This window comes from Bos grunniens, chromosome 14, assembly GCF_055505025.1.
Source record: "Bos grunniens cultivar Pamir isolate PY7600 chromosome 14, Bosgru_T2T1.0, whole genome shotgun sequence".
NCBI classification, from domain to species: domain Eukaryota; kingdom Metazoa; phylum Chordata; class Mammalia; order Artiodactyla; family Bovidae; genus Bos; species Bos grunniens.
The window spans coordinates 6,307,040-6,320,933 of NC_141178.1; the positions used below are offsets into that span (position 1 = coordinate 6,307,040).

At 42.1% G+C, this 13,894-nt stretch overlaps 1 protein-coding gene across 1 annotated transcript in view; it reads right to left on the reverse strand.

Moving 5' to 3' along the window:
- The window catches only part of CNGB3 (cyclic nucleotide gated channel subunit beta 3), a 69,590-nt gene extending 56,351 nt beyond the window's left edge, over window positions 1-13,239 (reverse strand). Inside the window, exons 1-5 of the mRNA XM_086338140.1 lie at window positions 13,082-13,239; window positions 11,460-11,605; window positions 10,308-10,436; window positions 9,304-9,512; window positions 1,637-1,687 (exon numbers count right to left, since the gene is read on the reverse strand). Coding sequence (XP_086194266.1) covers window positions 1,637-1,687; window positions 9,304-9,512; window positions 10,308-10,436; window positions 11,460-11,605; window positions 13,082-13,239 — 693 coding nt within the window. The remainder of the gene's footprint in view (window positions 1-1,636; window positions 1,688-9,303; window positions 9,513-10,307; window positions 10,437-11,459; window positions 11,606-13,081) is intronic.
- Window positions 13,240-13,894: the final 655 nt, after the last annotated feature.

Sequence of the window (13,894 nt, forward strand, 5' to 3'; positions counted from 1 at the left end):
TGGTGAAAAACTACATATGGGTGAAAAAATAATATTATACAATTATTTGAAAAAAAGAAGGTGCCATGTTATCTATATAATTGCTTCTTTTTTATTTGCTGTATGCCATTTGAACAATTTCTAGAGATTTTATCTTATTTAAAAGTTTTTTATTTTGTATTGGAGTATAGGTGATTAACAGTGTTGTGTGAATTTCAGGTGTACAGCAAAATGATTCAATTATACATATTCATGTCTGCTGTTGTTTAGTCACTGGGTCATGTCTGACTCTTTTGTGACCCCATGGATTGTGACCTGCCATTTTGCTCTGTCCATGAGATTTTCCAGGTGAGAATCCTGGAATGGGTTGCCATTTCCTTCTCCATGGGATTTTCTGACCCAGTGATCAAACCTGTGTCTCCTGCACTGGCTGGCAGATTGTTTACTGCTGAGTCACCAGGGAGACCCTGGTGTTGGATGTATACATGTATATTGTATACTGAAAAGCAAAGACGTTACTCTGCTGACAAAGGTCATATGGTCAAAGCTATGGTCTTCCTAGTGGTCACGTGCAGTTGTGAGAGCTGGACTGTAGAGAAGGTTGAGTGCCAAAGAATTGATGCCTTTGAACTGTGGTGCTGGAGAAGACTCTTGAGAGTCCCTTGAACTGCAAGGAGATCCAACCACTCAATCTTAAGGGAAATTAACCCTGAATATTCATTGGAAGGACTGATGCTGAAACTGAAGCTTCAGTTTTTTTGGTCACCTGATGCAAGCAGCTGACTCATTGGAAAAGTCCTGATGCTGGGAAAGATTGAGGGCAGAAGGAGAAGAGGGCATCAGAAGATGAGAGGCTGGATGGCATGACTGATACAATGGACATGAACTTGGGCAAACTTCGAGAGACGCAGCCTGGCATGCTGCAATCCATGGGGTCACAAAGAGTAGGACATGACTGTGCGACTGAACAACAGCAGCAGCGTATATGTTTGTATATGTACACGTGTTAGTTGTGTAGTTGTGTCTGACTCTTTGGGACCCCATGGACCGTAGCCTCTGTCGATGGAATTCTTCAGGCAAGAATACTGGAGTGGTTGCCATTTCCTTCCTTCCTTCAGAGGATCTTCCTGCATTGCAGGCAGATTCTTTACTGTCTGAGCCACCAGAGAAGCCCATGTATATGTACATTCTTTTTCAAATTCTTTTTCCCATTTAAGTTATTGCAGAATATTGAGCAGAGTTCCCTGAGTTATTTCATACTGTATTTTATGTTATATGAACAAGAATGAAATAGGAGTAGAAACAGTTTTGTTGACTTTTACATCATCTTGCTACATGAATTGGAGGCTAAAATTCTGTATGGACAGGACAAAAATACACTCCACATTCCTTTACTGACATTTAATAGGATTTAAATATGGCCACTCTGCTTTGTTTTGCTTAATAAAGACCCGTATTTTGAATTACACACTTGCACACACATGGAAGTATATTGTATAATTATTGAGAAGAAGAAACTCAGCCTAATACAACTTCATCTGTATAAACTTTGTTAAACAGGCTGCAGTTTTGAAAGGAGGCAGTTTTTTTTGGTAGAAATTTGTGGATGGACTTAAACTCAAAATGATATTGGATTTTGGAATTGTAAGTCACCTACCTGAAATTTTGTAGAATTCCTGTAGTGTCTTTTTAGTTCATTTGAATCCACCTGAAATACATTATAATTCATATTAATTTTATGCAATTTCATTAAATATATTCTCACTTAAAAATATTTATAACTCTTTCTATTAGGCCCTTCCAATTTCAGCCTATAAATATGCTTCCTCTTTACATACCTTAAATCAATAAACCTTCCTTGGCTTTGTTTTCTTTTTGTATTTTTTCTAATTATTTGTCACACTCAAGCTTCTTAGAGAGTTGCCTACCTTGTTTTGTTCTATGCCCTTCCCTCATATTTATTCCTCAATAAACGGTAATTTGATGGTGATTTGACTTTTGCTTACTTCTTCAATTTCACCAAGGCTACAGTTTTGAAAGCCACCAATGAGCTCCTAATGAGCACACCCAGGGGGTCCTTTATAACACTATCATTCTTTTATGGTGGGGCTTCCCTGCGGATGGAGAAGGGAAAGGCTACGCACTCCAGTATTCTGGCCTGGAGAATTCCATGGACACAGTCCCTGGGGTCACAAAGAGTCGGACAGGACTTAGCGACTTTCACTTTCACTTTTCTTTTATGGCATTCACTGTGTTTTGAAATCACACATACCTTTCGTTCCCATTTATTTAAAATCGGTCTACTCTGTGAATGATAATGTATTTCTGGACAGGGTTGATTTTGTTTAGCAACTGTGTATAACTAGTGACTATAAATATTAAAAGCTCAATAAATATTTGAGTGGATGAACAGGTAAAGGAACAAAGAGATGAAGAAAACTTTTGAAGCAGTTGACTTTTTGGGGACAATTTTAAACTTTCTTTTTCCCAAGAATCTGTAATGCCATTCTTTACTTCCTCAGTTTCAACTGAAGAAGTTGAAAAAAACTGCTTCATTTCAAAACTGCAGCCTGTTTAACAAAGTTTATACAGATGAAGTTGTATTAGGCTGAGTTTCTCCTTCTCAATAATTATACAATATACTTCCATGTATGTGCAAGTGTGTAATTCAAAATATGGGTCTTTATTAAGCAAAACAAAATAAGAGTGGCCATATTTAAATCCTATTAAATGTCAGTAAAGGAATATGGAGCGTATTTTGTCTTGTCCATACAGAATTTACTTCTTCAGTTTCAAATTTTCAGTGTCCCACTTGCATTCTTTGACTAACCATTTAAAAGTCAATATTTCCCAGGTTTCAGCCTTCTTCTCTTTTCTCTTCATATTAATTATACTTCCTGGGAAATTTCATCCACTTGCAGAGTTTCAAAGTCACTAGGTATGTTGATGCTACCAAACCTCTACCTCCATTTAATACCACTTTCTGGAGCTGTTAACCTGTCCAGCAATTGGCTTCTCACTTATCAGTTTTGCTAATCACAAAGTTAGCCTACAACAAACATGAATGCAGCATCATCTCCATTTCCCCTGAAGCCTGACCACACTCCTTCTCCCGCTGAGTATCCTACTCGCGTTTTCATCTCCCTAGTCAATGAGCCCACACCACACCCTCTCGCTCAGCTCTCATCCAACCAGCAACCAAGTTCTACTGGTTCTCCTTCCTACAATTTTCTCATGCCCAGGGATCAGACCCACATCTCCTAGGTCTCCAGCAATGGCAGGTGGGTTCTTTACCACTCATGCCACCTGGGCAGCCCTGTTCTCAAGCCTATTTTCTCCTCTGGCTTTGGTTTCCTTGCCTTGAGTCATGCTCTCTTTGATCAATTCTACAGTGGCAGTGAGATGATCACTCTAGATCACTAACAATTCTATTGATTCATGATATCACACGACCTAAAGGAAAAAAAAATCTGCTCCCTTTCATGTACACAAAGCTCTACTCTCTCTGTCCACTCGCCTCCTGCAGCATGTCATACTCACTCTGTTTAGAAGTGCATCACCAAATTTCCTACTGTGATGCCTTGACTTTGCTGTTCCCAGAGCTTGGGACATATTTTTTCCTTTTTCTTAGGGGAACAAAGGTGTGCAGACAATTTCAACTCATTCTTCAGAATGTGGACCAAGTGTTCCCTCCTTTGTATGGTTTTCTCTGTATCAAATAGCACCCAGGGCTCACCTATGTCATGACTCACATCACAAAACGCCACCGTTTTTCTTTTGTTTATTTCTCTTTCATCCTCTGAGCTACTTAAAAAGATAAGGACCATATCTTTGTCCTCCATTTCTCAGCTCCTAACACAATGTCTAACACATAATGGATGAGCACTGAATGTGTGATAAGAGGTAGAGTAATAGAAAGACATTCATTCATATTCAGACCTAAAGGAGTTAATGCTAATGTTGGACTGATGGGGCTCCCAGATGGTCTTAGTGGTAGAGAATCTGCCTGTCATTGCAAGAGACTCAAGAAACGTGGGTTTGATCCCTGGGTTGAGAAGATCCCCTGCAGAAGGGCATGGCAGCCCACTCCAGTATTCTTGCCTGGGAAATCCCACAGACAGAGGAGCCTGGCGGGCTACAGTCCATGGGTTGCAAAGAGTCGGACATGACTGAGTGACTACTATTACTACTACTATTGAGTTTATATTTGTCGATTTTAGCTATAGGTAGGAAGAAACTGTGTATTATTAATTATTCAACCAAAGTATTATAACTTGGACACATGGAAGCAGCATCCTCTAACATTATTATCCAGGCTGTCCATGTTCAGAAGTTTTAAGCTGCTCTTGAACAGTGTTGAAAATCGGTTAGCTAACTTTCCAATTCCTGTCCCACCACCTCATTTTACTTATCAAATTTTACAGAAGTGTATTAGAAAATAAACGACAAACTTATTTAACAATTGTTTTCTCTGAAACAAAATGGCATCCTGAGCCACAGGTAGACACAGATATGTATATATAAGTTTATGTTGAATCAAGTACCAAGCTTGAGTAAGATGAGTCAGTTGCTTTAAAGCTTATATGGAACAAGCAGACATTTCAAGTGCTAAGAAGTTATGTTAAAGTGTAACCATATCCTTCAACTCTGGAAGAATTTTCTTAGCATATTCATACCTTTGCTTTCAGAGTTGTCTCTGATCCTATGATGGAATAAATGGAAGTGTGCTAAAACTTGCTGCTACTGCTGCTACCGCTAAGTCACTTCAGTCATGTCCGACTCTGTGCGACCCCATAGACGGCAGCCCACCAGGCTTCCCCGTCCCTGGGATTTTCCAGGCAAGAACACTGGAGTGGGTTGCCATTTCCTTCTCCAATGCATGAAAGTGAAAAGTCAAAGTGAAGTTGCTCAGTCGTGTCCGACCCTCAGCGACCCCATGGACTGCAGCCTTCCAGGCTCCTCTATCCATGGGATTTTCCAGGCAGGAGTACTGGAGTGGGGTGCCATTGCCTTCTCTGAAAACTTGCTAGATTATATGAAAATGCCGTCTGGGGTTTCTAAAACCTCTCTTCTTGGCACATTAAATATATTTGGCGTCGTTAGCCTTCTGAAGATCAGTTTGCTAACTGAGGACAATTAAGCACTTATTTTTTAAAATGTGAAAAGTGAAAGTGCTAGTCACTTAGTCGTGTCTGACTCTTTGCAACCCCATGGACTGTAACCCACCAGGCTCCTCTGTCCATGGGATTCTCCAGGCAAGAACACTGGGGTGAGTTGCCATGCCCTCCTCCAGGGAATCTTACCAACCCAGGAATCAAACCCAGTTCTCCTGTGTTGTAGATGGATTCTTTACGATCTGAGCTATTAGGGAAGCCCACAAAATAACTACAATGTAGATTAAATAGTTATTCAAGAGAAAAAAAAGATCCTTGAGCTAAGACTGCCATTCACGCACTCCTTCAAATATATCTGGAATATATCCTCTGATTTCCTAAGGTAAATAGGGAAATTAATTGAATGCTGTCCCTACTCTCAGGAGACTTATCAGGTAAGAAAGGAGACCACATATACAAACAGGAGATGAAAGGAAGTTAGTGTGTGGACATTCATCATTTGATTCAGTCAGCACTTTACTGCACACCTTCTAGAAGCCAGACCATGGCTAGGTATTCACGTTGTCTTATTTAATCTTCACAATAAGTTTATGAGGTGGGTGTAATAGTTCTGTTTTATGGATGACAAAGATAGTACACAATGAAAGGGTGAATTTATTTTCTTCAAGTATTATTCTAAGTTAATTTCAGAGGTGAAACTTGATCCTAGTCTATTACTATTTATTTCTACTACATCATAGTGAGCTTAATGGTTATATACCAAGTAAATAACAGAAGTATGAGCAAAATCTGCAGAGCAAAGAGAAGAGAGTGGTTAATTTTCTTCAGATCAGTTTATAAATAGGAACTAAATCACCAAAGGCAGTTGACTCTAAGGGCAGGCCTGATAGACGTGGTCACTAGAAGGGCTTCCTTGGTGGCTCGGAAGTAAAGAATCTGTCTGCAATTCAGGAGACCTGGGTTCGATCCCTGGGTTGGGAAGATGCCCTGGAGAAAGAAATGGCTATTCTTGCCTGGAGAATTCCACGGACAGAGGAGGCTGGTGGACTATGGTCCGTGGGTCACAGAGTCAGGCATGACTGAGAGACTAACGCTTTCACCTCTTTCACAGAAGGTGCTGAGGGTTTCCATGGATCCTTGTGATTGGCAGGCTCAGCAAAGTGTTGTGAGTGCAAATCTCATCTAAATAACCCAGACGGTCATTGCCAGCTCTACTCCTGCTGTCAATGAAGGACATTTTAAATGAGATTTTTTTTTTTTTTTCTATGCCAACAAGTTGGTTGCTTGTTGGTTAGGTTGCCCAGTCGGGGTGGGCTGTCATCTTTTTTTTTTTTTTTTCCTAAATTTTTAAAAGAGATTTTTTTTTTCTGGTCCTTGAATCAAAATTCTGCTCTCTATGGAGCACCATTTTCAGAAGAAAGATATTGCACATAAATACTATGGAAAACTTGTAAACACTCACCATTCCCTCTATTGTGGCCTCCAGCACTCAATCTGGTATCTATTTTCCCTCAAGCCTTTCAGGAATTAATATTTCTGTACTCTGCCTGGAATATCTGGTAACTGTAGGTATGTAATAAATGTTTGTTGAATGAATGAATAACTTGGAGGTGTAACATAAAGGTCACATGAATAGCTCAACTGCAGTGAGACTCTCAGGTTGGCTACTCGACTTGGATCGTCCTCTTGTTGCAGCTACTGCTAAGTCATGTCAGTCGTGTCCGACTCTATGTGACCCAATAGACGGCAGCCCACCAGGCTTCCCCATCCCTGGGATTCTCCAGGCAAGAATACTGGAGTGGGTTGCCATTTCCTTCTCCAATGCATGAAAGTGAAAAGTGAAAGTGACGTTGCTCAGTCGTGTCCGACTTTCAGCGACCCCATGGACTGCAGCCCACCAGGTTCCTCCGTCCATGGGAGTTTCCAGGCAAGAGTACTGGAGTGGGTCGCCAGCGCCTTCTCCGGATCGTCCTCTTAGCGACATGTAATCAAAGTTTTAAAGTCTAAAACTACCTACTCTGAGTTAAAGAAACCATTAAACTTCATTTGAACAAACTAAGCAATTAGATCCTGCTCTATATTTGTGGCTTGTGATAATGAGTTTTAAATGGAGCCCATTGAGTGTATTTTTATTGGTTATTTTTCTTGGTTTTAACACTCCATTATGTGCAAAGATGTCTTCGAAAATTGAAAATAAAGTTTCTCCTTGCTGATTTTGTCATTTTCCATTTGTCAAACATTGATTTTTCTCCCCTTCTTGTGCATCTAATGGAGGTTGAAATTAGCGCTCATTTTCTTGCGTGGTGTTTCCTTCTTATTTGTGTGCCGTCATCACCGTTCGTCAACCTGCCAGTGTGCTTAGAGGAGTGCCGACTTAACTGGTGCTCTGAAGTCTGCACAAGGAATGGTTTGAATAGATTGTTGCAATAACTTTAGCTCTGGCCTTTAGAATTCTTCCTAGGAAAGATTTCTTTTTTAAAAATTAAATGTATTTACTTTAATTGGAGATTAATTACTTTACAATACTGTATTGGTTTTGCCATACATCAACATGAATCCACCACAGGTGTACACGTGCTCCCCATACTGATCCCCACTCTCACCTCCCTCCCCATACCATCCCTCTGGGACATCCCAGTGCACCAGCCCCGAGCATCCTGTATCCTGCATCAAACCTGGACTGGCGATTTGTTTGTTATATGATATTATGCATGTTTCAATGCCATTCTCCCAAATCATCCCACCCTCACCCTCTCCCTCTCCCACAGAGTCCAAAAGACTGTTCTATACATCTGGGTCTCTTTTGCTGTCTCACATACAGGGTTATCATTACCATCTTTCTAAATTCCATATATATGCGTTAGTATACTGTATTGGTGTTTTTCTTTCTGGCTTACTTCACTCTGTATAATAGGCTCCAGTTTCATCCACCTCATTAGAACTGATTCAAATGTATTCTTTTTAATGGCTGAGTAATACTCCATTGTGTATATGTATCACAGCTTTCTTATCCATTCGTCTGCTGATGGACATCTAGGTTGCTTCCATGTCCTGGCTATTATAAACAGTGCTGCGATGAACATTGGGGTACACGTGTCTCTTTCCCTTCTGGTTTCCTCAGTGTGTATGCCCAGCAGTGGGATTGCTGGATCATAAGGCAGTTCTATTTCCAGTTTTTTAAGGAATCTCCACACTGTTCTCCATAATGGCTGTACTAGTTTGCATTCCCACCAACAGTGTAAGAGGGTTCCCTTTTCTCCACACTTTCTCCAGCATTTATTGCTTGTAGACTTTTGGATCGCAGCCATTCTGACTGGCGTGAAATGGTACCTCATTGTGGTTTTGATTAGAAGGCACTCCCTATCAAATGGTATTTTTAAAGGAAAAAAAAAGACAAAACAAAAGCAAAACTACTCCTTTCAGCTTTTTGATAACTTAAAATCATCTAAGGATTTAAAAGAAAATATTCAGGAAATCAAGGAACCTACCTCTTATCTTCAAAAACATGTACGAGCCTAGGGTGCCATGCACTCGGTTGCTGTGCTCACCCCAGGGTGGCCCTGGAGGGTCTGTTTCTGTGCAGCGCTCCCCAGAACTGTGACGAAGATATCACAGGGCACGTGCGTTGGAAAGGAAGCATCCTTTTAGTGAGCTGGGGAGGGCCCTGGGGGGCAGGGGAGTGTAAGAGATTTGGGTGTGTACTTGTGAAAACTTATTCTTTTCTTTCTGCCTTAGATTGATTGGATTAACTGTGAAATTCCCTCAACAGTAAGAATAAATCCAGTTGAAGATGAGGGTGAGAATGCTCTTTCTCAGGTGGATCAAACAGGGCGCTTGATGCTGAGGAATGAGGTGTGATGAGTCTGGAAAGTGAAGTGCGGAAAGAAGACAGGCAGCAGACACAGTTGCAGGCGCCCTACGGGCATCAATTCATCCAGTCTCCCCATCAATATTATGAAGGTACTACTGTTGCTATTTTTAAAATGAGGAAACTAGAGCACAGGGAGATGCATGGTCCCCAGCACACAGGGGAGAGCTCAGCGGTTGTTTTGTTATGGTCGTTACTAAACTGATGGTTCCAGTGGTTAAAGACCCACTCATGCAGTCCCTCAGACGTTAAATTAACAACAAGCAAACATTAATTGTTTTTTTGTAGTTCAGTCTTTGATATTCCTTTGTCAGTTTCTGCTTCTCCCGAGCCCCTACTTACTATTATATCTCCTCCTCTCATAAACTGGAGCCTGGGCTGGATTAATAGCAGATCGAAGAGGTAGATGGTATCGCATATGAGGTCTGTAATAAGCCAGTAGTGTGTGTTGTGTGGTGTCTGGTACGGGAAGACCACTCGCAGGGGTATAAACCAGCAGTTCCAGTTAAAGGCGATGGTGACAAGTGAGAGCCACAGGAGATAGAATCGATCTGGGAAAAAAGTGACAGGAGCAACCCACATGGCAGGTACAGAACATTAAAATAATTCTGTTGCTTAGTTTGGTCAAGTTGGGGCACTCCCCTCTGGAGATAAGGGATTTGTGTACAAGGCTCTATTTACAACAATCACGAGGTTCTGCCACTAGAGCCGAGGCGCCGGGCTTTAAGAGGGATGTTAGATGATCTTAGCAGCTTTCCTAACTTTGGAGGGCGTCCTTCCTGTTTCCTAGAGTAGTAGCCACTGTGTCTCTCTGCCGGAGTAACTGCATGATTAGCATCAGGGGAGGAGAACCCGAGGAAAAGTCGAAGGCCTCACTGTGTCTGGAACTGCAGCAGGACCCTCCAGCGGGTCCTTAAGGAAGCTGCAGGGTCAGGGCTTGTGAACCAGGGCCTACATCTTGCTCACCAGGGGGGAGGCTGGGGATGGGACTTGTCCAATTAAATGCACAATGTGAACCCATGGAAGAAGACATATTTTATAAGGATTTTTTTTTTTTTTTTGGTGGGGAGAATGTTCAATGAACATATTGCTGAATGCTTCTTTTCAAAGATTATTAGGGACTGGACCCGCTTTGGACTGTTTAAAAACAGACAGGAATATTTTTATATCTTCTTTTCACTAGAAAGCGGCAAATGATCCACTGCAGACCATAAGTTTAAATACTGGTTTCTAGACAGGCTCAGAATACTGGCTAGAGAACATGGAAGCTATCTGTGAGCTTGCGTTTCAGGGGTTCTTGGGAATAGCCAGCCCTCCCACTGAGACAGTCCACTCCTTGACGGTACCTGTGTAGGAATCTATGCTTTTTGGAAGTCTGAGTCGCTTTAGGTACTCGGTCAGGGGTGCCTTCTGGGAATGCTCTTCTTTTAGCTTAGCACTACTTTCTTGGGTTGATGACACAGCTGTGGGCTTTGCTTTATAGGAGAAAAAAGATGAGAAGCTTTTTAAGAGGTTAAGTTAGCTTAGGGAGGAAAAAGTTTAGATTGGAATGAAAACATTTTGTAATCTTCCTTCACGCAGGCAGATGAGGCGTTTTATGACATTTACAATATTGTTGTGTGTGAAAATACCTAAGTAACGAAAACATTGAAATTTGGAAAGAAGTAGCAGATTTAAAGTTTAACTTAAATGACCTAAAGGTGTTGCAAATAGGATATTTTAAATACAAGCCTCATTTCCACATATTTTGGAGCATAAGTAGTTAGTACTTTGGATTGACATTGAACAGAAACTTTACAAATATACACCATTCCACGGGTTCTAGTTTTGGGCTTCTTTAGCTTTATTCATGTCCTTCCAGTATGGGTAAGTAAAGCTCAAAACATTCTTTTTGGTATATCTTTATAAAGCTATGATGACTATATTTTAGACCTTTCCCTTTAAAAAGAAACTATTATATAATAGTTCATCTCCCTGCCAGGGCATTGTCTCCCAGCTGGCTTGCTTAAAGTGCTGGAGTATTAGGAAACAGCAACCCTCTCCAGTGTTCTTGCCTGGAAATCCCACGGACAGAGGAGCCTGGTGGGCTAGAGTCCAGAGGGTCACAAAGAGCCAGGCAGGCTGAGTGACTAGGCACAGCACAACGCTTTAGCAGCTTACCCCAGCAGCAGACCTCAGCCGACGAAGGGCAGGAGTTGGTGGACTGATCTCCCGGCTTCGTGTTCCTCCAGGATGATTCTTATGTGTCGTCCACACAGATGTTCAGCTGAATCAGACCCCAGTGGCCCTGCCATTAGCACACCTTCATTGTCTTAACTCCCTTCCCCGTCTCTCTTGCTGTCTCACCTCCTGCACCACCCTCAATATAAAATATTCCTAGCTAAGTCATTGTCTTGGGGAAACTGCTTTTGGGGAAGCCCAAGTGAAACCATTTGCAAAATACTGATACATACCCACTCATCCCCTTCGTCCCAGAACTTTGAGGTAACACCACTCACCAGTTTGGGGACTGCTCTCAGGTGAGGACATATCACCTTGCACTAACTTCCTTTTGTAGAAATCTGTTCTTTGGCGCAGTCTTCTCACCAGGCTGTGCAGCTGGGCATCCGCGTACTCGTTAATAACAGGGGCTACAGGTGGTTTGCTTTTTGGATGAAATGGGAAAAAAAGGTGACAGAGTCAGATCTATAAGGAGATACATACGGGGAGGGATTAAGTTTCTTCCTCTTCCCCATAAACCTAAGGAGATACATACGGGGAGGGATTAAGTTTCTTCCTCTTCCCCATAAACCCAAGGAGATACATACGGGGAGGGATTAAGTTTCTTCCTCTTCCCCATAAACCTAAGAAGATACATACGGGGAGGGATTAAGTTTCTTCCTCTTCCCCATAAACCCAAGGAGATACATACAGGGGAGGGATTAAGTTTCTTCCTCTTCCCCATAAACCTAAGGAGATACATACGGGGAGGGATTAAGTTTCTTCCTCTTCCCCATAAACCTAAGGAGATACCACAGGGGAGGCATTAAGTTTCTTCCTCTTCCCCAAAACCCAAGGAGATACATACAGGGGAGGGATTAAGTTTCTTCCTCTTCCCCATAAACCTAAGGAGATACTACAGGGGAGGCATTAAGTTTCTTCCTCTTCCCCAAAACCCAAGATAATGTACTAGCTTCTCCTTCTACAACTGAGTAGAACAACTCAAGAATAAAATTTAATGGATAGGGTGCTCTGTGCAATACAGATTTCCCACTGAAAAACCAGAATCCAAAAATAGCAAATGACTATTCTGTGATGCAGTCCAGAGGGTCATAAAGAGTCAGACACGACTGAGTGACTGAACTGAACGGATTCTGTGATTCCGTCATTAGATGGTATCATGAGAAGAAAAAATGCTATAGTTGATATGGTTGCTGCTGCTGCGGCTAAGTCGCTTCAGTCGTGTCCGACTCTGTGCGACCCCATAGACGGCAGCCCACCAGGCTCCCCTGTCCCTGGGATTCTCCAGGCAAGAACACTGTAGTGGGTTGCCATTTCCTTCTCCAATGCATGAAGGTGAAAAGTGAAAGTGAAGTCGTTCAGTTGTGTCCGACTCTTCGCGACCCCACGGACTGCAGCCCACCAGGCTCCTCTGCTCATGGGGTTTTCCAGGCAAGAGTAATGGAGTGGGTAGGCAGAGTTCTAAGATGTCTCCATGGCTTGCATGTCCTAGGTAATCCCAGGGACAATGAATATGGTGGAGTTTACTTCCATAATTGGTTGTGTTATGTGGCTCAGCTGACTTTAAGATAAGGAAATTATAGCGATGTGTCTGATGTAATCAAATGAGTCCTTTAAAAGCAGACAGTTTCTCCAACTGGTGACAGAACAGAAAGTCAGAGATTTGAAGCACACGGGGAATTTCTCCATTTTTGGCTTTGAAGGAGAAAGGAGTCCCCTGATAAGAATTGCATGAAGCCTCTGGGAGCTGAGAGTGATCCCTGGCTAGCAGATAAAAAGGAAGCAAGGACTTCAGTCCTACAACTGTAAGAAACTGCATCCTACCAATAATTGAATAAGCTTAGAAGTGGATTCTTCTTTGGTGCCTCCAGATAAGACCCCAGCCAGGCCTGGCTGGTACCTTAATTTCAACTGTGTTGTGCCTAAAGCAGAGAACCCAGCCAAGCCCACCCGACCTTCTGAGCTGTGGAAATGTGAGCTAGTAACTGGTTGCTGTTTTAAGTCTCCAGAATTGCCATAATGTGTTAAGCTATAGTAGAAAACTAATAGATCTAGCATGCTTTAATAAACTTCCCTTCTAAGAAGACATACAAAATAAAGCATACAGTAAGTCCCCTGCATAAAAACGAGTTCTACTCTTATTTCTTTTTGTTCTTTCTCTGAGCCTCCAATTTCATCAGGCCTTCATTAGTAAGCTTCTTGTATTGCACAGCAAGGTGTTCAGTGAAGTCGTCCTCTTGCAGACCTCGCTCCAGCTTCTCAGTGAAGGTCATTAAGTTGCTGAAGACCTCTTTGGACTCCTCATCCACCTTCTTAAATCCACGATAGTTGTGAACAAACTGTAGACAAAGGTTCTCCCAAATACCATTCTTGGTGACAGCTGTAACCTCGTGCCAAGCATAATCAGTGTTTTCATGGTCTTGTAGACCAGAATACTGGAGTGGGTTGCCATGCCCTCCTCTAGGGAGTCTTCCCAACCTGGGGATGAAACCCAGGTCTCCTGCATTGCATGTGGATTCTTTACTGTCTGAGCCACCAGAGAAGCCCTGTAGTTTTATGGTCCTTCCAATGTTGTCACAAGGTTTTCCCGATTCATTCCTTGTCTTCACTGCCTGACAAAGTGTGATGTAAATAATATTTTTTGAAAGTCACTATAATTCCCTGGCCCATAGGTTGGATGAATGACCTAGGTACTACGTTGATCCTAGGATGA